This window comes from Debaryomyces hansenii, assembly GCF_000006445.2.
Source record: "Debaryomyces hansenii CBS767 chromosome G complete sequence".
Classification (NCBI taxonomy): domain Eukaryota; kingdom Fungi; phylum Ascomycota; class Pichiomycetes; order Serinales; family Debaryomycetaceae; genus Debaryomyces; species Debaryomyces hansenii.
Genome location: NC_006049.2, coordinates 447740 through 467443, shown reverse-complemented (window position 1 = coordinate 467443; position 19704 = coordinate 447740). Strand labels below are relative to the sequence as shown.

The 19704-nt window shown below is 38.1% G+C and overlaps 12 protein-coding genes across 12 annotated transcripts; 5 read left to right on the top strand and 7 right to left on the bottom strand. All coding sequences in view use genetic code 12, as the record gives it.

The window, feature by feature from the left end:
- Nucleotides 1–55: 55 nt before the first annotated feature.
- DEHA2G05522g (DEHA2G05522p) lies at nt 56–778 on the bottom strand (the record flags this gene model as incomplete). Its single annotated transcript, XM_461786.1, has 1 exon — nt 56–778. The coding sequence occupies one exon, from the start codon at nt 776–778 to the stop codon at nt 56–58; it is 723 nt and encodes a 240-aa protein (XP_461786.2).
- A 171-nt stretch (nt 779–949) lies between these two features.
- DEHA2G05500g (DEHA2G05500p) lies at nt 950–1921 on the bottom strand (the record flags this gene model as incomplete). The annotated part of the gene is made up of 1 exon (XM_461785.1): nt 950–1921. The coding sequence occupies one exon, from the start codon at nt 1919–1921 to the stop codon at nt 950–952; it is 972 nt and encodes a 323-aa protein (XP_461785.2).
- A 1288-nt stretch (nt 1922–3209) lies between these two features.
- On the bottom strand, nt 3210–4178 carry DEHA2G05478g (DEHA2G05478p; the record flags this gene model as incomplete). The annotated part of the gene is made up of 1 exon (XM_461784.1): nt 3210–4178. The coding sequence occupies one exon, from the start codon at nt 4176–4178 to the stop codon at nt 3210–3212; it is 969 nt and encodes a 322-aa protein (XP_461784.2).
- A 229-nt stretch (nt 4179–4407) lies between these two features.
- DEHA2G05456g (DEHA2G05456p) lies at nt 4408–8550 on the bottom strand (the record flags this gene model as incomplete). Its single annotated transcript, XM_461783.1, has 1 exon — nt 4408–8550. One exon carries the CDS (start codon nt 8548–8550, stop codon nt 4408–4410), a length of 4143 nt encoding a protein of 1380 aa, XP_461783.2.
- Nucleotides 8551–9522: 972 nt separating this feature from the next.
- Nucleotides 9523–9813, top strand: DEHA2G05434g (DEHA2G05434p; the record flags this gene model as incomplete). Its single annotated transcript, XM_002770536.1, has 1 exon — nt 9523–9813. One exon carries the CDS (start codon nt 9523–9525, stop codon nt 9811–9813), a length of 291 nt encoding a protein of 96 aa, XP_002770582.1.
- An 83-nt stretch (nt 9814–9896) lies between these two features.
- DEHA2G05412g (DEHA2G05412p) lies at nt 9897–10427 on the top strand (the record flags this gene model as incomplete). Its single annotated transcript, XM_461781.1, has 1 exon — nt 9897–10427. One exon carries the CDS (start codon nt 9897–9899, stop codon nt 10425–10427), a length of 531 nt encoding a protein of 176 aa, XP_461781.1.
- A 17-nt stretch (nt 10428–10444) lies between these two features.
- Nucleotides 10445–11188, bottom strand: DEHA2G05390g (DEHA2G05390p; the record flags this gene model as incomplete). The annotated part of the gene is made up of 1 exon (XM_461780.1): nt 10445–11188. One exon carries the CDS (start codon nt 11186–11188, stop codon nt 10445–10447), a length of 744 nt encoding a protein of 247 aa, XP_461780.2.
- Nucleotides 11189–11282: 94 nt separating this feature from the next.
- Nucleotides 11283–12029, top strand: DEHA2G05368g (DEHA2G05368p; the record flags this gene model as incomplete). The annotated part of the gene is made up of 1 exon (XM_461779.1): nt 11283–12029. One exon carries the CDS (start codon nt 11283–11285, stop codon nt 12027–12029), a length of 747 nt encoding a protein of 248 aa, XP_461779.2.
- Nucleotides 12030–12123: 94 nt separating this feature from the next.
- Nucleotides 12124–13374, bottom strand: DEHA2G05346g (DEHA2G05346p; the record flags this gene model as incomplete). Its single annotated transcript, XM_461778.1, has 1 exon — nt 12124–13374. One exon carries the CDS (start codon nt 13372–13374, stop codon nt 12124–12126), a length of 1251 nt encoding a protein of 416 aa, XP_461778.1.
- Nucleotides 13375–14633: 1259 nt separating this feature from the next.
- On the top strand, nt 14634–15560 carry DEHA2G05324g (DEHA2G05324p; the record flags this gene model as incomplete). The annotated part of the gene is made up of 1 exon (XM_461777.1): nt 14634–15560. One exon carries the CDS (start codon nt 14634–14636, stop codon nt 15558–15560), a length of 927 nt encoding a protein of 308 aa, XP_461777.1.
- Nucleotides 15561–15632: 72 nt separating this feature from the next.
- On the bottom strand, nt 15633–16964 carry DEHA2G05302g (DEHA2G05302p; the record flags this gene model as incomplete). The annotated part of the gene is made up of 1 exon (XM_002770535.1): nt 15633–16964. One exon carries the CDS (start codon nt 16962–16964, stop codon nt 15633–15635), a length of 1332 nt encoding a protein of 443 aa, XP_002770581.1.
- Nucleotides 16965–17638: 674 nt separating this feature from the next.
- On the top strand, nt 17639–19654 carry DEHA2G05280g (DEHA2G05280p; the record flags this gene model as incomplete). Its single annotated transcript, XM_461776.1, has 1 exon — nt 17639–19654. One exon carries the CDS (start codon nt 17639–17641, stop codon nt 19652–19654), a length of 2016 nt encoding a protein of 671 aa, XP_461776.2.
- Between the last annotated feature and the right edge of the window lie 50 nt (nt 19655–19704).

Genomic DNA, 19704 nt, shown 5'->3' with positions numbered 1-19704 from the left:
TTATTTATTCTTTTACATCTTGTAAAACTCTAATAAAACAAGCGTATCTACATAATTAAAATTGGTCGCATGATTTCTCTAAGTCTTCTGTTGAAGCCATATACCTAACCACTTCGTAATTCTTCTTGTTGACTTTGACTACTTCATCATTCCACAAGCCACAATCTTTAAGTATCTCCTCCGGTTTGATGGTAATTCTTTGTTTCTTTTTGAAAACATACTTAGTTATAGCAATAGAACATAACTTTTCTGATCCAGGCAAGACAAATTTAGACAACACGAATATCCACTTCTCATCCCATGCAAAAATCTGACTCTTTACATTGTATCTCTGGTATAACCTCAATTCCTTCTTAAATATACATTGAATAGAAGCAACCGGTACATACGGCATATTTGACAACGATATTCCTTTGAACTCCTTATTTTCATTGTCGTAATATTTATACCAGAATCTTTGGAAAATTTTGGTGACAACGTTTGTTCTGGCAATGTCCAAGTCAATCGAATAAGTAGAATTGGATTTGTGCATGTACATATCAAGTTCTAATGGAGAAACATATGTCTCCATAGTGGTGTACTCGAACAAATCCAACTTATTAGTCTTTCCAGTGATTCCGAAAGTATTCTGCTTCCCATTCAGAAGATATCTCTTTCTGGGTATTGCCAAGTTTACTATAAGACGATAGTAAAATCTGAAGACATAGGCGAAAGGTAAGGTTTTGTAAGTTGAAGCAAGAAACGCTACAAGCAAGTATTTAGCGGCCGTATGAACCATATTGGACAAAAATTACTGGAAGTAATCATGAAATGAAAAACTTTTTGAATAATTAGTATATTCTTGATCGGTTCCATACCGAGTGCGAAGCTACAATCAACTGTCATATGAAAACCGTTTATTTTATATATACCTACCCAAACCCAACAAAAATACAAATACGAACTAGATCTAATTACCAAATGGGCATTCATTCTTTTCAACATGATTTACCAACCAATCATCAACGGTCGTAAAAAATTTGTGGCACATTCTACAGTTACCACTAACCTTATTTCTCTGGTCCTTTTTAGTGCCACTTGGATACTGAAAGTGAATTGCTTTAAGATGATTTTTGAAAGTGTCACAACGGCTGAAAATGCCAGATGAATGGCAGCAATTGTCTCCTGTAGAGTGGTTTTTGTAAGGACATTTGAACTGTCCCTTGTTGGAGCCCACTTCCTTCCAGTGGCACCTTGTATGACGGAATAAATCATTGGGTCTGGCGAACCCTCGATTACAGTATTTGCAAACGTGAGGTCTCGACGTTGGTTTAAGATGCGTAGATTTGTGTGTAGCCAAGTTCGAGAAGAACATGCTGCATTCGGGACATTGTCTCTTCTTTCTAGGTTTGCAACTTTTGGTGGATACTGTGGAATCGCGGTGTGGAATCTCAACTTCCGGAGTGGTGCTTTTGGTGTCACTATGTGAGTCCAGCGACTCGCTTGACTTTCTTTCGCGAGCACATGCTTCGTCAGAAGCTGTAGCAACGTTGTATAGTGTCGATAACCCGTCTTTTGAGAATGAATTGGAACGAGATGGCGAAGATGCTGGTGTTATATGCGAGAATTGACTAGACGGATTGCTAGCATTATGCAATGGGTTGTAGCCGGCCACATTGGCAGGAGTGTAGTTGGTGCGACATCCATACGACTGCGTAACAAACCCTGGTGACAAATATCCAACAGGCGGAATCTGGTTTTGGCTTGGTGTATAGTATGTCAATGGCTCAGATAATGATTTAGGGTTTGTGAGGCCGTGAACTTCTGATGGCCGGTACAACTGTGGTACTGTGCTGTGGTAACCGTGCAAATCCAAAGAATGAATCAGTGGTAACCTACATTCGTTGTTGCTGGCAGGTGGAATAATATAAGATGACCCCATGATGTATATATTGTTATGGATGTGTTCTAGCAAATATGTCACTTACCAAACCCCAGGATAGTATACTACTTAAATATTTGCAATCAAATCGGCATCGATGGAATACGGCTGATACAGCCTTTTATGCGCCCCTCTTAATAGGACTCGTCGACCAAATTCCTTCACCGAAAATCAGTGTCGATGTTGGCTTGCCCAATAGCATCATAAGTAGACGCAAATTTCTCCTGGTGCTCACTGGAGGTCTAGCGGGTTATATCCGTCTGATCCTATCGTTGTAGTGGTCTTTATGAGGTCCCTATATCTTTCCAAACCCACCTACGGAACCCACTTTTGATGATACGTTGCTCACTCATGTAGGGCCGAAGGTGTACCGCATTATGTCAGCTCGGACCCCACGGTAATATACTGTCAGCCGTATCCATTCACCACTATTAGTCCTTATTGTACCGGCGAAACCGCGAATGGCGTACGGCCGCAACATCGAATGTCTAGCGTACAGCAGCGTTTAATCCCGCAATTTTACATACTGCTTAAACTATATGATCTGTTCTCCTATGTAAAAAGTGTCTGGTGTCTATTAGCCTACGAATCGTTCAGCCGTTGTATCACATGGTCTCCTACTAGTTGAATAAGCTTCCAGTGAGTGGTCCAGTCCACATTGTCAAACGTCATTTGTCCTACAATACATCATACCACACGGCCGCTTCAATTAAACACATTCACTTGCGGTGTTAATGGAATGTATTTGATAAAGCGTTGAAAGATCCGGTCTTGTCTTAATGGGAATAGGAGAAACTCCTATATAGGTACTGTTCCGCCATATGCAGCGTAAGGCTCCCAGACTTAGTAATCGGATGTAATTCGGCACTCATCTCAACCGGACCCGGGGGGGGAGCATTATCTACAAGCCGACGCGCCGACTATGTCATAATAAAAATATACGACATTCTTGTACGCGGCGCGGATAATCCAATACAGCGAATATCCGATCCGAAGGAGTCCGGCGAATGGAAAAAGGGGGGAGTAGAACTCAATCTAAAGTACGCACCATCAACATCCTTACACATGTCGTATAAGGTCGTATAGGGTGATTTTCTTCACGTGGAAAATACAAAAGAATTGACTTCCTATTCAAGTAGTATATTAAAAATAACGTAACATAAACGAAATAAAATGGAATAAATAAGGACATTATATCGAAAAAAAGAATTAATTGGACATGCAGACGTAGGGAAGTCGCAGTCTAACAGTCTGTCTATGTTATTATGTATGACCTGTATTTTATAGATCAAGCTTTACGAGATCTGGCCTTGGTGACGTTTGGTTCGACGGTGGAGGACTTAGCAGATGATTTGGCTGATGGACCTGCTCCACTCGAAGTAGCAGCCGCGGTCTTACGGTTACTGTACACCTTGATGTAGAACGAGATGAACAAGACCAAGTAACTGGTCAAGATCAAATAACCATATGCAGCTGCTAATTCAGAGCCATAACAGTCGCCAATATGAGGCAAGGATGGAAAATATCTGTAGGCATAGTGGGTGTAGGTGGCAAAGTAGACGAAGACCAAGTCGATGAGGAATTGAATAATTTGGAATCTGGTGACCCATTCTTTCCACCACACTCTGATACCTCTGGCACTCAAAAAGTAGTACCAGTACATGACGACGTGAACGGCCAAGTTCAAAGTGATAGGAACCCATTCCACTGAGGTGGATCCTGTTAATTGGGTGTAGCATAAAAGAGCGGTAGCACCATGATGGTAGGTGTGCAAGAACAAAAGCTTCTTCTTTTTCAACACCAAGAAAACGGTATCAATCAATTCCAAGTACTTAGTCAAGTAGTTCAAGTAGTACAAGGTAACCAATTTTGGAGCAAACGCATTCTTATGGCAAATAGCGTAGAAAATACCGTGATGGTACAAGATTGGAATTAATTGCTCAATGGTCAACAATAATAATGATAATGAAAATAAAGTTAACACAATGTTGTGCAATTGGAACAAAAAGTTCAACTTCAATGCTGGTAATTTTAACTTAGATGACAATGCTCTACCACCAAATATAACGATATAGTAGACAATAATGATCCCAATCGCATGGAATCCATTGGCTAAGAATGTTTTGTGGTAAACGAATTCAAAGTCCTCGGCTGGATAACCAATGATCAGCTCAAATACATAGCTGAAAATCGGCCATAAGTGTAACCCGAATGGACGTTCAATACTTGGTGTATTTAACTCAATAATGGACGACATGTTGAATACACTTTTGATTAAAGATACAGATTTCGTTCAAAACAACTGACTTAAAGGTGAAGAATTTTACTTTTCTTGCTGAACAAAAAAACCGGTCCCTCTATTCGTGTTCGGTAACTACACGCATCGCTATATAAAACCTATGCTGTGCTACATTAATCATTATAAATTAGTCAATTATATATATAATCCTATAGAACTGACTCTTCATATCAATGATAAGTTTCAGTTATAGTTGAGTAACTTTTGGTTTTAAGTTCAAGAAGTCAATTGATACAATTATGTCATAACCATTTTCTTCACATGCATATAAAGCCTCATGTTCGTTCGAATGTAAAAATCGGATATTCTCACCCACAAGGGCCCTTAATAGATTAGTAGAGTCTAAATCTCTAACTTCAATAAAGCCAGGTTCAAAGGACAACAAGTAAGGATAGAATAATGCTATGTTCTGAGGGTTGCCTTCCCAGAAAACACTCCAATCATGCTGGGTTCTCCAACCGTTCCTATTGATTTTGAACGAGAACTCGGAATATGAGAGCAAGAAATTTTTCCCCAATCTATGAATGGCCAATGGTGTAACGCTTTCACGTTGTGTAGCAAAATCTAACGATGGATCAGCCTCATCTAAAATAGGTTCCTTTTTACCCTTCTCTAATGAAAGAATCTCAAATCCCTTTGTACATCCAACACACAATTTGGTTTTCAAGAATGAAATAGATACCGGGTCAGAGCTGAACGAAATTTCTCTGATGTCGTATTTCTTGTTCTTGTTCTTCAGTGATTTATGATCGAATGGGTTCGTAGGTTCAAATATGTTAATTGAATGCGTGGAGCCGTGTTTAGCAGCACATACCAATAATCTACCATCACAGATACCAGTTTTGAAGAATGATACGTAGTTCAAGATTAATTTTCCAGATCTAGTATTCTTATTATGATCCAAAGAATCAGTACATGATAAATCAAACTCGTACAATGACTTATCTGATAAGATTAATAACTTAGAATATTCAACCAAAACTTCGATTTGGGTGACATAGACTTTGCTAATAACCATTGTAGGATCAGAACAAATCTTTTCATTTGAAGTTGCACTGATAGATCTCACCGTAGATACCCACACTCCTGAATCGGTACCATACAACAATTTTTTACCACCATAACATGGGACCGCACAGTTAATTTTATTGTTACCATGGAATCTTCTAGTCTCATATTTGGATAATGAAAAGATGTCATTTTGGCCTATCAACTTTTTCTGTTGTTGGTGTATTTGTTGCAAAACTTGGTTCTGATTGGTCATGTCATCCGCAAACAATGTAGCGTGAACCAGATTACTACCCAACCCCAAGAAGTTAATTGGCAATTTATTACTTGAACTTGAACTTGTGTTGATATAACTGGTGGATGTTTCAGCTTTGTTCTTTAAGTTCGGATCAGAAAGCAATGATCCATCAAGTCTGTTTCCCATTATCGATCTTGCAGTTGGTATATCATAACCACTGTTAACAAACAACAAGGGTAAGTATATTGGCTTTTCAAAAATTTTATGTTGCTCTCTCTTATTTTGGATTTTATGTTTAATCAATAATAATGCATGTTCAAATAAGTACAAATCAATCTTTTCATTATCTCTCTTTCTATTCAACGTGACTTGATAAATTATTCTATGGCTGTAATTCAACTTAAAGTGATTCTTAGTTTCCAAATTTTGCTTCCCTAATAACCTGTGTAACACCATAATTTTATGACGATCAGTACTTTCTCCTGTTTGAATATTAATCTGTACCAAAACTTTTTCAATTTCTTCTTTTGCCTTTAGCAATGATTTATAATCTGGAGATTCTGGTTCCGTATTTTTAATAATCCCAGAAATCAATAATTGATATCTTGCAGGTCTTTGGATACCTTTAATTAAAAATGATGACAAATCTTGTTTCCTCGATTCAGGTTTCTTTTCAATGGCATCTAAAAACCTCGCATATTTCATATTTACCTGTTGCTGTCTTTCATGTTCAAAACTAGCAAAAACCTTATTCCCGGAATATTTAATGAATGGCTCAAATCCTCCAACAAAATCAACAAAAATATCAGCAAATGTATCAATAACTGGCTTCTGTTGTAATTGTCTTCTTGTCAATGCCTCGCTCATATTTTTAGCTAATCTCAATAGATCACTAACTCCTCCAAATACTGTCCTAATAAATACTTCCCTTTCTCTTTCAGGAATGATATTATTGGCAGGATTACGCAAAGGCATAATATAGAAATCAGTCATGAACTCCAAATCCTTAACATAGTCCCTTTCAGTATATATAAATTCATATATCAATTCTTGCCTCATCTTTTCACGTTTATCTAATTTGTCTAAAATAGATTGCGGAACAGTTTCATACCATAACGTCTTATTCTCTTCTTTATCATGTAAGGATAATCTTGAAACGGCACGTTTCAATCCACCTTGTGGCTTCAAATTGAGGCGAGCTTGTTGCTCTAATCTTCTGGGACAAGCAATACTGTAGCAAAGATTGTTACGTGTACAAGTTGGAGAATAACAATCTGTCAAAATTGTGAAAACACCATTAACACCTGTAGCACTAGTACTATTAGCCGGTATTTCTTTATTGTTGTTTAAATTATACGTACTACCTTCGTTTGACATAGTCGGTGTAGAAGGAGTAGGTGGTTGACTGTTAGTAGTATGAGCTGGTAATTGTTGAAGTAAAACTTGTTGAAATTGAGGATGGCCCTCAGTTATTGATCCATGCTTGGAATTGTTCGCACTGTTATTATTCGTATTGTTATAATCTTGGTAAAATTCAACTTCACCATAGATATGGTTAAAAGCGTACACCTCATGAATAGAATCTCTCAACCTATGATTATATGTAACATCACGGAAAAATTTCTGGGCATCTAAAGACCTTCCAATTAACAATGCTAAATTACGGTCATTTGTTCTAATTATTTTACAAATAATATCAACAGCCATCTTACCCGTGAATGTGTCATGATATTCTAAACCATCTTTTGTATTGATGGTTAAAATTATTGTTTCCTTGAATACTCTAGCAACACGAGAAAGCATTGCAGGGTACACAATGGGTTTCTTTGGCATAGGGGTGGTAACGGTCTTTTGGGAACTTAAGGTAGCTGATGATGGATTTCTATCTAATTTACTTCCTTGTAAAGATGTAGAAGAATTGAATTTTTTTGTGGACAAAGACGATAACTTTGATAAAGAAGTAAAAGATCTCGACTTAGACGTAAGTGAGAAAGAATGACTACTTGAACTAGACCCACTTCCACTTGAACCAGGTCTGTGGTTTTGGTGATTGGTTTGTTGTGGACTTGGTTGAGATGCCTGGCCTTGCGGTATTGGTTTCATTCTCAGTTGTTGTTGTTGTTGTTGATAAGGTTTACCCGATGTCGACGATAACGACTTTGCTCTAGTTTCGTTATTCATTTGTCCAGAATGAGTTTGAGATATTGGAGAATGATTTGCATACGAATAAGAGTTATATTGAGGAACACTTGGGGAGGATACAATTCGTCTACCGCTGCTATCTAAGACCTGATTCGTTTGGATCGGTGGTAAAGATCCAGGTGGAGCTTTACGCGCAGTTCGGCGTTGCTGAGGGATTTGTGGTGCTTCCTGACCATAATTATTAGGATTAGGTACATAACCACCAGAAACTGGGTAAGGTGGTTGAGGTTGAGGTATTGATTCTTGTGACGAATAACTATTTACTCTCTTATTGTAATTTCCATTGCCACTATTACCGTAAGTCAATGACAGGAGTGAGGCATTCCGTGGACCATTAAACGGTCTTCCATTTCCCATTCCTTCATAATTAGGTACATTTTGCTGAACCTTCTGCGGATATTGTTGTTGGCGACGTTCCGGCGAATCGTACATTGGTTGTTGTGGTATGGGTTGTTGTTGATTATGGAATGGTTGTCCTTGGTCTTGTTGAGGCATAAATTGTCCCTGAGTTACATGTTGCTTTGGTACATTTTGAATTGGTATTGGCATCTGCTGGTTAACGCCGGCTTGGCCTCTCTGAGGAGAATCGTTCCTTTGCATCGGTTGATTAAGGCCCATTTCGGCTCTTTGAGGAGAATTATTCCCTTGCATCGGCGGATTAACGCCCATTTGGGCTCTTTGGGGAGAGTTATTCCCTTGCATCGGCTGGTTAAGACCAATGTGGCCTCTTTGAGGAGAATTGCTCCCTTGCATCTGTCGCTGTCTCTGCTCATCTAAAAGCGCTTGGGGTAATAGATGGGTAGGAATGTTGTATTGCGGATGCTGGTTGGGAGCTGCATTATTCCTCTTGTACGAATAAATCGGATATTCTGAAGATGACATCTATCAGGTTGTTTTGATGCTGACCACTAAATATCAAGTTAACAATACTATATTAACCACTCAATCAATATAAAAACAATAATGCATACAATGGTCTGTCTATGTCCCTTATTAGCCAGCAATTTTCCACTAACTATGATTGTACACTTACCACTTCACGAACACCAGTATCAAAGCGTACGTTCGAATCAACCTAAATTTATATCTCTTGCTGTGTCAAAAATACAACTTTAGCTTTCACCTTTGCTTATCTATCCTTTCCGTCTACTTTATGATCTTTATCGTCAAATTAGTACCGTCAGTCTTCGAAAAGCCTTGCCTATATTAATTAATTCCCGCTATGTAAGTTGAGTTCGCTAGTCCTCAATGATTATCTCTAAAACGGAATCAAATATTTCTTTATCGTATATCGATCTTTCTAAAACCTAAACCCTGTATATTTAAATCGATAACAAATATATATTGTTAATAATGACTTACTTCACTAATTTTGTTAACGAATTACTATAAATACGGAAAGCGATCAAATTATCCAATTGGTTTTGTGTGATGTTTTGCCTTACGTTTCTATTAAAAAATATGTCGTAAAGTTGACATAATAAACCCGAGGCTAACGCGACATTTAGTCTACTTCATGTACGACATTCTACTCTGATATAGCGACTCTTAACAGGTACACCAATTCTTTTTAAACAAACAGGCTTACGAGACAAACGACTGCGAGGTAAAGGACGTTAGAGATCTGTAAAGCGAGTCATATGTAGTTATTTGCGGTTGTTTGCAGGCTATTATTGTACCTCTTCCGTTAAGTAGTACGTTTAGCTGGTGATTTTAGTGTATGTATCAGAGAAGAATTATGAGCACAGCTGTATGCAGCACGCTTGTAATTATGGAAGCTGTATGGTTCTATGGTAAGCGGGTGCATGTTATTAGCGAACGAGAGCAACGGCACAACCCAAGAAATAGTAGTTCATGACGATACGTTTGTGGCTAGTAAGTGTATCAGCGGAGACGACAGACGGCGAACAAGGCGCCAAATGTGAATCTCGAGCACAACAACTGACACCGGTGCAACAAGGCTCAACGAGCAGCAGGCGGAGGCAATTGAGACCACCTGGAGTACACCAAAGTGTATATTTTCGCAGCAATGCTCATTTTTCAATAGTAAAACAAATGCTTTCACATTCTGCTATCTGGTTTGGTATCCCTTCGGTCTTGTGTAATATAAATGGTGTATGGGTGCTATATTTTGTGATTACGTAATCAGATTCACCCCGTCAATATCAGAAACAGATTAAGTCCATATATAGTGTAAGACCCTTTGTACAATCAATTAATTCATCATCATGCCAGCATACCATTCAACGTTCTTAACGGAGCAGACAGAAGATAGTAGACTAGTCGGTAATATTGCTCTCTTACCCATTCATACTAAATTCAGAGGTCCATCGTACCCACCACAGCAAGACTATGACATTATCGAAGAAACTTTAGATTTATTCAGAGCCAACTCATTTTTCAAGAATTTTGAAATCAAGGGACCGGCCGATAGACTTTTGATATATGGCATATTATTCGTGAGTGATTGTTTGTCTAAATTGAACAAGTCAGTCAATTTTAAGGAAGCCACAAGAATATTGAATAATTTGTCATTAGACAGCTTCTCGTTACCAGGAGATATGGGGTTCCCATTGAACTCAATGTACCAACCACCAGCCAATAAGAATGAAGCTGATTTGTTAAGATCATACTTACAGCAATTTAGACAAGAATTGGCTGAGAGGTTGTTGAAGAGAATCTACGGTGATGATCCAAACACGCCAAGTAAATTTTGGCTTGCATTCACTAGAAGAAGATTCATGAACAAGAGCTTGTAGGAATTGATAATTATATACTATAAATCTTTTTTCAATATAACAAATGGTATCCAATTTCCGACGTTCATGCGGTATTGTAGGTATTGATCCCCGAAAATTCGGTGGACTAGGAACCACTCTTCGAATTCAATCCTTCGTTTAAAAAACCAGCTGAGGACACCAAGGTTGATTACTAGGCCTACCGAGTTGCCTAGCAAGACCTGGCACCCGACGGCAAAGAGCCAAAATCCGAGATAACTCGGGTGTCTAAACCATCCATAAATGCCGGTGGTGATGAGTTTCTGCTTTCTGTTGGTGGTCTCAATATAGTGGGAAAACGAAGAACCGCATGTTTTCATAGCTAGAGTTCTGATAAATAGTCCAACGGCGATCATCGCTAGCCCAAGTACTATTGAAAATGTATTCGTTTGCTTTTTGTATGTAATTCCAAAAAATGCATGTAATAGCTTAACGCAGACCAAACTACGTGTGAATAGAAACTCCCAAATTGTTGCCGTTTGCATTAAAAGAAACTCTCTATTCCCATTATTGCCCCATATTAGAAACAGTTTAGCTTTGACTATTTTTGTCTGATATTTTGCGGTCGAACAGAACTCATTCAAGTAGTATATACATAGTATTATCAGGTATGCAAATAGTGGTGTATTCTTCGTCTTTTGAACTAAGCATAGTGTTAACGACGTTCCTATAATAGCACCCAATGCCAAAGATGTTAATACTATCTCATGTAGAGGATTGGAATTAGTATCGTATAATGCCATCAGCTTGATGTTCTTGCATATGTATCTAATCAGATAAATTCTCAGCTGAAAATAATGAGATGATAATTTATTCATCTTCAAGCCTATCACATCAATGTCTAATTTACACAACCTGGACGGGGAGAATAGTTACCAATATAACTGGCATGCACAATATGATCCTACAAAAGTTGATCTATCGATAGTGGCTCTTAAATCACTAGGCCTAGGAATCTTGATTCTGGTAAATTTCACGATGATGGTTTTAAGTGCATGCAATATAATCAATAGTAGTCCAGCTATAACGAGAATAAACGGCTATTTGATCTTCGTACTGGTATTTTATCTATTAGAATTTTTTAGTACTTGTCTTTTTAACAATAGTGAGACTGATGATGATTCGTTTATACTTAATGATATTGATCTACACATCGTTCATGTGGTCTCAATACTCGAAATACTAGGAAAGACCTGGTTATTTCCTAGTTTTATCATTGATTTTCCTATAATTGGACTATGTGTTGTTTTTCTTGGCCAGTTTAGTAGAACGTTGGCTATGTACACTGCCAAAGAATCATTCAATCATTACATTCAACGAGAGCATATGAATAAACATAAATTGGTAACATGGGGTATATATAGATATTTGAGGCATCCCAGTTACTTTGGATTTTTCTGGTGGTTTATTGGAACACAGTTATGGCTAGGAAATTTAGCTGTATTGGCATTAGGACTCTTTAAATTATGGAATTTCTTCAACTACAGAATAAAGTTTGAAGAGAAGTTTCTAATCAATTTCTTCGGACAAGACTATACTGATTACAAGTCGAAAGCTAGAACTGGAATTCCATTTATCGAGTAGCTATTTACAACTAAGTCATCATATAAGTCATCAAATATAGAATAAATATATATATATAGTTAAGAAATGAAAAATATATCTAAACTAGCCTAATTTAGGCCTTTGGGCCCTTGAAGGCAGCATTTCTGAACATCAAGACACCATTATCACCGTCAACATATTGACAGGTTCTGGCAGATTTCCATAAAGAAACCCACATGTTTTCGTCAGAGTATTGGTAATGTTCACCCATAACTTTTTTGATAGCTTCGCTGGCCTCTCTGCCGTTGTAGAAAGGAATTCTAGAACAATAGTGGTGCAAGACGTGAGTTTCAATAATATCGTGGAACATAAATTTACCAACAAAGCCAAATTCTCTATCAATAGTAGCGGCGGCACCTCTAGCGAAATTCCATTGGTGAGATTCGTAGTGAGGCATTTGACTATCGGTATGTTGTAAGTATGTAATGAAAACTAACCAGTGGTTCACTAAGATGTATGGAAGGAACCAGTTAACTAACAAGTTGAAACCGCCAAAGTTTTTGTACCAGGTATGTAAAACAAGACCTTGTGCGAAAATACCAATGTCGGATAACAACACGTACCATTGTTCCTTCTTTTCGAAAATAGCAGCATTTGGGTTGAAATGACTAACTCCCCAGAATGATTTGTTTTCATATTGTTGTCCGGTAACGTTGGTGAATAAATAAGCGATCCATCCACCAAATTGTTGGACGACTAATTGGTATAAAGTGTAGATTGGAGAATCGCCCACAATGTCATCTATATGGTGTGCATTCTTGCTGGCGACAAATTCTTCCTTGGTGTATGGCACGAACACCATATCTCTCGTTAAATGACCAGTAGCCTTGTGATGCTTTGAGTGTGAGAATTTCCACGAAAAGTATGGCACCATTAAGTAACTGTGTAAAACCCATCCAACAGTGTCATTAACCCATCCGTAGTCAGAAAATGCTTGGTGGCCACATTCGTGTGCCAAAACCCAAAGCCCAGTGAGAAACAAACTCTGGACATAAACGTATCCCGACCACGCAACAAATCTGGTGAACGCATTAGGTAATAATTGGATATAGTTGTTGGCGACGTATCCAATAGTCAATAACCAAAAAATATCTCTAAACACATAGTACATCGATTCAGCGACTCTTCTCTCGTAACAGTGCGCTGGGATTGCCTTTAAGATGTCCTTGATAGTATAATCTGGCACCTTGAATACATTTCCATGGGCATCAATGGCAGTTAAGTTTTCATTGGTTTGCAACGTAGCAACATTGCCTCTTTTTTGTATACTTGAGGATCCACCAATGCCTGAGCTTTTAGTAGAAGATGCAATTTGACTGGCCATAATTGAAGGTTTTGTGCTAATGCAAGCAATCTATTATTTAATTAGAAATGATAGGGGAATCAACTATTATATATGAGCGAGAAAAAAAAAAGGTTTTTGATAATGCTGCGTTTCTTTTTCCCAAAAAAAAAAATTTTTGGAATGTAGTCGGAAGAAGACCGTATTGCGCGCCTTTTATCTCAGTATGTAACGTGGATAATTTATTTTTCGACCGGTATATTCTCGGAAGTTTCTATTTTGCCTAATTCAACAATTTCTTTTGTGTTCAACCGAGCCTATTGTATAGCAAACTATTGAATAAATCAAGATCGTTTAGGGATAATTAAGGGACGTGAGAGACATACAACCACTAAAGTGCCGAGAAAAAAGCATGCGTCGCTGTCTTATCCGCGATGTGCAGATGATAAGCAAGTCTCCGTGCCGTGGCAATAAGGAGAGCTTTACGGGGCATGTGAGCAGACAATTGTAGCTTTTAGTAGAGCACAGAAGGGTGGAATATTACTAGAACATAGTGATGGGGTCAATCGAACCGAAATGAATAGATGCGTAGCACATAGTACTTTAGATAAAGTTGTAGCTGATATTATCAAGGATGGGGAGATTTTTGCATTTGGTGTAAGTAGGTGCGGCGAAATTGGGAATCAATTATGTACAACGGAACGGATTGGAAGAGAGAACAACATGTAAATTGTGTGAATTGTGAAAACTGTGAAAAAATGTGAAAACTGTGAAAAAATGTGAAAATTGTGAAAAGTTGTGAAAATTGTAAGAAAGGCTGTAAAAAGTTGCTGAAAGTTATGAAAATGCAAACTTTCATATTACATCGCAAAGGGTTTACTGAACTTTAAGTCATCGGTCGTTAGACTATCCACCCAGTGAGATGGGTGAATTGTAGAAATGACTATCACAACTAGATACTATATAAATTAATGAGGTGAGCAGTGTATGTCATTATGAGTCAATGTCTCAATGCTCACCTACATATATAGTTCTAATCTGCTGCGCAAGATTGGGAAAGGAGATAGTCAATACTGCTATAGTTGGGTTCGGTATCCTATCAGAGCGGTCTGATTACACGGTGGTCTGGAGAAATGGTAAGGCTGACGCGCACATTCGGATCCGATGATCGCACAAACAATCAGAAATTCAGAGTGATAGTGGGGCAAGATAGTAAAAGTTTCCAAAAATTTTTCAGTGAATCTTTATTTGCAAATATATTTCAACACTAAACAAAGTAACCTAGATAACTATTATTCAGAATGGCAGCAATTGAAGCACAGAAAGGTAAGCAAATCGAGAAAAAGCCGGTCAATTTCTCCAATATTTTGCTTGGGGCCGGGTTAAATATGGCCGAAGTTAGTACTTTAGGCCAGCCATTAGAAGTTATCAAAACTACCATGGCCGCGAACAGATCATTGAGTATTGTTCAAGCTGGTAAGTTGGTTTGGTCTAGAGGTGGTGTTTTGGGATTCTACCAAGGATTGATCCCATGGGCCTGGATCGAAGCATCTACTAAAGGTGCTGTTTTATTGTTCGTGTCAGCCGAAGCAGAATACCAGTTCCAAAAATTAGGTGCCAACCATTTCCTTGCTGGTATGGGTGGTGGTGTTTCTGGTGGTTTAGCCCAGGCTTACCTTACTATGGGATTCTGCACATGTATGAAGACCGTTGAAATCACAAGAGCTAAACAGGAAGTTGTCGCAGGAGTTCCTAAGCAAACTTCGTTCCAAGTTTTCAAGGATATCTACAAAAAAGAAGGTATTAGAGGTATTAACAAGGGTGTCAATGCTGTTGCTATTAGACAAATGACCAACTGGGGTTCTAGATTTGGTTTCTCCAGATTGGCTGAAGAAGGGATCAAAAACCTTACTGGTAAAGGTGAGAACGATAAGTTAAATGCAGTTGAAAAGATTGCCTCATCTGTTGTTGGTGGTGGTTTATCCGCATGGAATCAACCGATCGAAGTCATCAGAGTTGAAATGCAATCTAAGACTAACGATCCAAATAGACCTAAGAACTTAGGTGTTGGCAGTGCATTCTCGTACATTTACAAGAACAATGGTATCAAGGGATTATATAGAGGTGTCACCCCAAGAATTGGTTTAGGTGTGTGGCAAACTGTTTTCATGGTGGCTTTCGGTGATATTTTCAAGAAGCTCTTGAACACCGACGGTAGTGGCCATTAAGCGTTCTAGGTATATATCATATATTAAGAACTATCACATATTCAATTATCTAATCAATAGCGAATTTGCCTTTTATTTAGTTCCCCATCTATCGTAGCAGTATAACCCAATTATGGTTAATACCAATCCGTAGCTTTGGTTGGATGAAATGCTCTGTCTCTCCCAAAGAAATGAGACCAAAATAATAGCAATTTTCTTCATGATGTTAGCAATAGAATAATTGATGGGAGATATTGAGCCTAATATTTGAAATGCAAGCAAAGATTGTAAAAAATGGGACAAACCATTAAGTATGATCAATGAGAGGGTATATGATGTTAATTCAGTGATTGAAAGATGAGGATTTACACATTCCAGGTACAAATAGAATGGTAACGTGAACGTAAATCCAATGATAGAGCAGAATAATAGAATCGTCAACTTATCCAATTTTTTGGTATCCCTATCTTTTGATACGGGTAGGCTAGAAGGTTTTTCTGTGAATGTCAAACATTTTTTGGCTGAAATATTCTGAATAACGAATATTAACATTGAAATAAATGCGTATGCAATTCCAGTTTTATAATATAACTGTTCGTTTTTTAAATGCTTTGGATTGTAGCAGCTTAACATGATTCCAAAAATTAATGGAATCATTGAAAGATACGTGACAATCTTATATTTGGTCAGGAATGCAAAACGGTTAATCAAAACAGTGGTTAATGGTGATAATGCCTTAATAGTGTGTACCATCGAAACTGGAATGATTGAAGTTGCCTTGTGTGAAGTGATATGTCCCACGAACTGGAATATTCCCATAGATAACGTAGTTGAAATAATCAAAGGTGTAGGGGCTACAAATGTCCTGAGTGTGGTCACTTCATGTATGTTTGGTATTGATCCCACTGGAAAGTACTTATTGACTTGGCCTTGGCCACCTATATTCTTCAAATACAAGAGGCATGCAAATAACGTAACGCAGAATGCCGAGTTCAACACAAATTGACATTGAGCAAGCGTAATAGGGTAACGAAACTCTCTCAATATGGATTTTGTAGAATTATTAGATATAATCGAGCAGAAATACCAGCACAAACAGAGCACCACGATCTTAGGATCCATCGGTGGAAGCCACTTGAAGTACCATTTCTGTCTCGTATTTTGGTCAACGAATACAAACGGATCCGTCTCCTTCACCGGGGTACTCGAGTTGGAAAACGGAGGCGTAGGCGGCATCTGGAATGGACTGAACGCATGAGAAATCCCCAACGGTCCTGGCTTCTGGAACTTGTAATTGTTTTCCTTGGCCCCATAGTTTACGTTTGATAAGTCTGAACTCGAGTAGTTGGGATTGACTTGCGATGTGCTAATACCATAAATGCTTCTCTTTGTTTCTTGTCCGTCAGGTGTTCTAATATATGTCATAATAAGCGAATGGATAGATTTCAACCTCTGGTTTTATCTAATTATTTTAGCGATCGAATATTTCTCTATTTTACTTCCACAAGTTGAGTTTTTTATACTTTTCTATCGGTCTTGCAACTGTCTAGGTTCACCTAGTATGCTACTCCGATTTTTGTTTTTAGACCAGCCTATACTCCAAATATGAATAGCCAGTATTACCATGTGGCTTGTTAAATTTTTTTAGATCATAGTAGCCCCACGTGACACATGTCAACGGTGGCTCGATGACGTATTTTTAGAACATTGTTAAATGGGAGACTTTTACAGAGCTGCTGAAAAATTCCCACTACTTACATAATCAGGCAATATTTCGTTTATCTGTAATTACCGCCAAAGTAAAACAAATCGTTATTCATATTGATAAGTTAATTTGTTGATTGTTTAGAAGATACACCTGGAAATAAGTTGTATCTAAGGGAATTAAAACGATTGGACAGACGTGAAAACACTGAGACGTTTGATTGGAATTTTTAAGAGGATTTGACGCGTTATAGAGAGTTAGTGAGATCTAGGTTATTTAGAGTTAAATTGGAGCTGATTGAATATAGTGGAGATATTTGAGAATATTGTACCAGTTGTACCATATACACAGGTTTAATAACTAAGACAGAAAATACGGTAATAGAGCATATAATATGTCTAGTATTGTGCTAACAGCAGCAAAAGTGCTATTGAAAAGAGCGGCGAAGGGGAACGAGGATTTGGATGATGACATTCCAGACGTGACACAGCCGGACGATTCGCTCGAGGACTCCAATCCAGTGACAGAGGAGATATTTTCGTCGTGGGCGTTATTTATCTTGCTCTTTTTGCTATGTGCAGCATTGTGGTCGTCGTACTTCCTCCAGCAAAGACGAATCAAAGCCATTCATGAGACGGTGTTGTCTATTTTCTACGGGATGATTGTGGGATTGATTATCAGGGTTTCGCCGGGTCATTACATTCAGGACGCAGTAAAGTTCAATTCGGGGTATTTCTTTAATATATTGTTACCGCCGATTATCTTGAATTCGGGATATGAGTTGCATCAGGTGAATTTCTTTCGTAATTTTGGTTCGATCTTGACATTTGCTATTCCGGGGACATTTATTTCTGCTTTGGTATTAGGAACAATCCTTTATGTATGGACGGCCTTGGGCTTGGATGGTATTCATTTGGAGTTTGTCGATGCATTGGCAGTGGGAGCCACATTGTCTGCTACGGATCCCGTTACTATCTTGTCCATATTCAATGCTTACAAAGTTGACCCAAAATTATACACCATTATTTTTGGTGAGTCCTTGTTAAATGATGCCATTTCCATCGTTATGTTCGAGACTTGTCAGAAGTTCCATGGAAAGACCCTTTACTTTTCAAGTTTCTTCGAAGGTATTGGCTTATTTTTAATGTCTTTCACCATATCTACTATCATTGGTATTTTGGTGGGTGTTTTTGTTGCATTAATCTTGAAACATTCTCATATCAGAAGGTATCCTCAGATCGAGACTTGTTTGGTTCTATTATTCGCTTACGAATCTTACTTCTTTTCCAATGGTGCTCATATGTCCGGTATAGTTTCCTTATTATTCTGTGGTATTACCCTTAAGCATTATGCCTATTTTAATATGTCGAGAAGAACACAGATAGCTACGAAGTATATTTTCCAATTATTGGCTCAGTTATCTGAAAATTTCATATTCATATACTTAGGGTTGTCTCTCTTCACAGAAGTGGAATTAGTATTTAAGCCTTTGCTTATTATAATTTCATTTATTCTGATTTGTGTTGCGAGATGGCTGGCTGTTTTCCCCTTGTCAAGACTTTTGAATTTCTTGTACAAGGCGAGATTCAAAGAATTCACCAGTAGATCAGCATTGAGCGGTGGCATTTCATCCCAATCCTTACCTGACGAAATCAGCCATTCTTATCAAATGATGATTTTCTGGGCCGGGTTAAGAGGTGCAGTTGGAGTTGCTTTGGCAATGGGAATTCAAGGAGAAGCTAAATGGACGCTAATGGCCACTGTGTTAGTTGTTGTCGTATTGACCGTTATATTATTCGGTGGTACAACTGCTTCCATGTTGGAACTTTTCGGAATTAGAGTTGGTTGTGTGGACGAACATGATGATTCAGACGATGAATTTGACATAGAGGCTCCTAGATTACCTTTAACCAGCCCATCGTTAAACTCAACTCCAAGTATGTTAGGAAGTAGAAGGTTTGGAAATTCCACGACAAGTATTGATACAGGCTCGAGAAATATGAACACACCAGGAAAGAATATTTATAAAGATGACGTAAGATCAAGAAACGACTCATCAGTGAGTTTATCATCGTTCAAGCCTACTGTGGGTACAAATACACCACACCCATTAGGAATATCTTCTCACAATAGTTCTTCCGCTGATTTAGTCAATGATGAGGATGAACTAAATGCAAGCGATGTAGACGATTTACTTCTGAATAATCATATGGCTTCTAATTCCAACATCAATACAAACGATCCTAATAATAGTGGTGTATTGGGGGCTTTGTTAAGCGCAGAAGAACATGTGAAGTGGTTCACAAAGTTTGATGAACAAGTTTTAAAGCCTGTTTTATTAGACACTTTACCTCATCAAAATAGGAAGAATCATAAGGACGATAATCACCCAGGTCATGGCCCTAATTGAAACAATGTTCTTGTTGATCTTCTTTTAAATGCATTCAAATGTTTATTTAT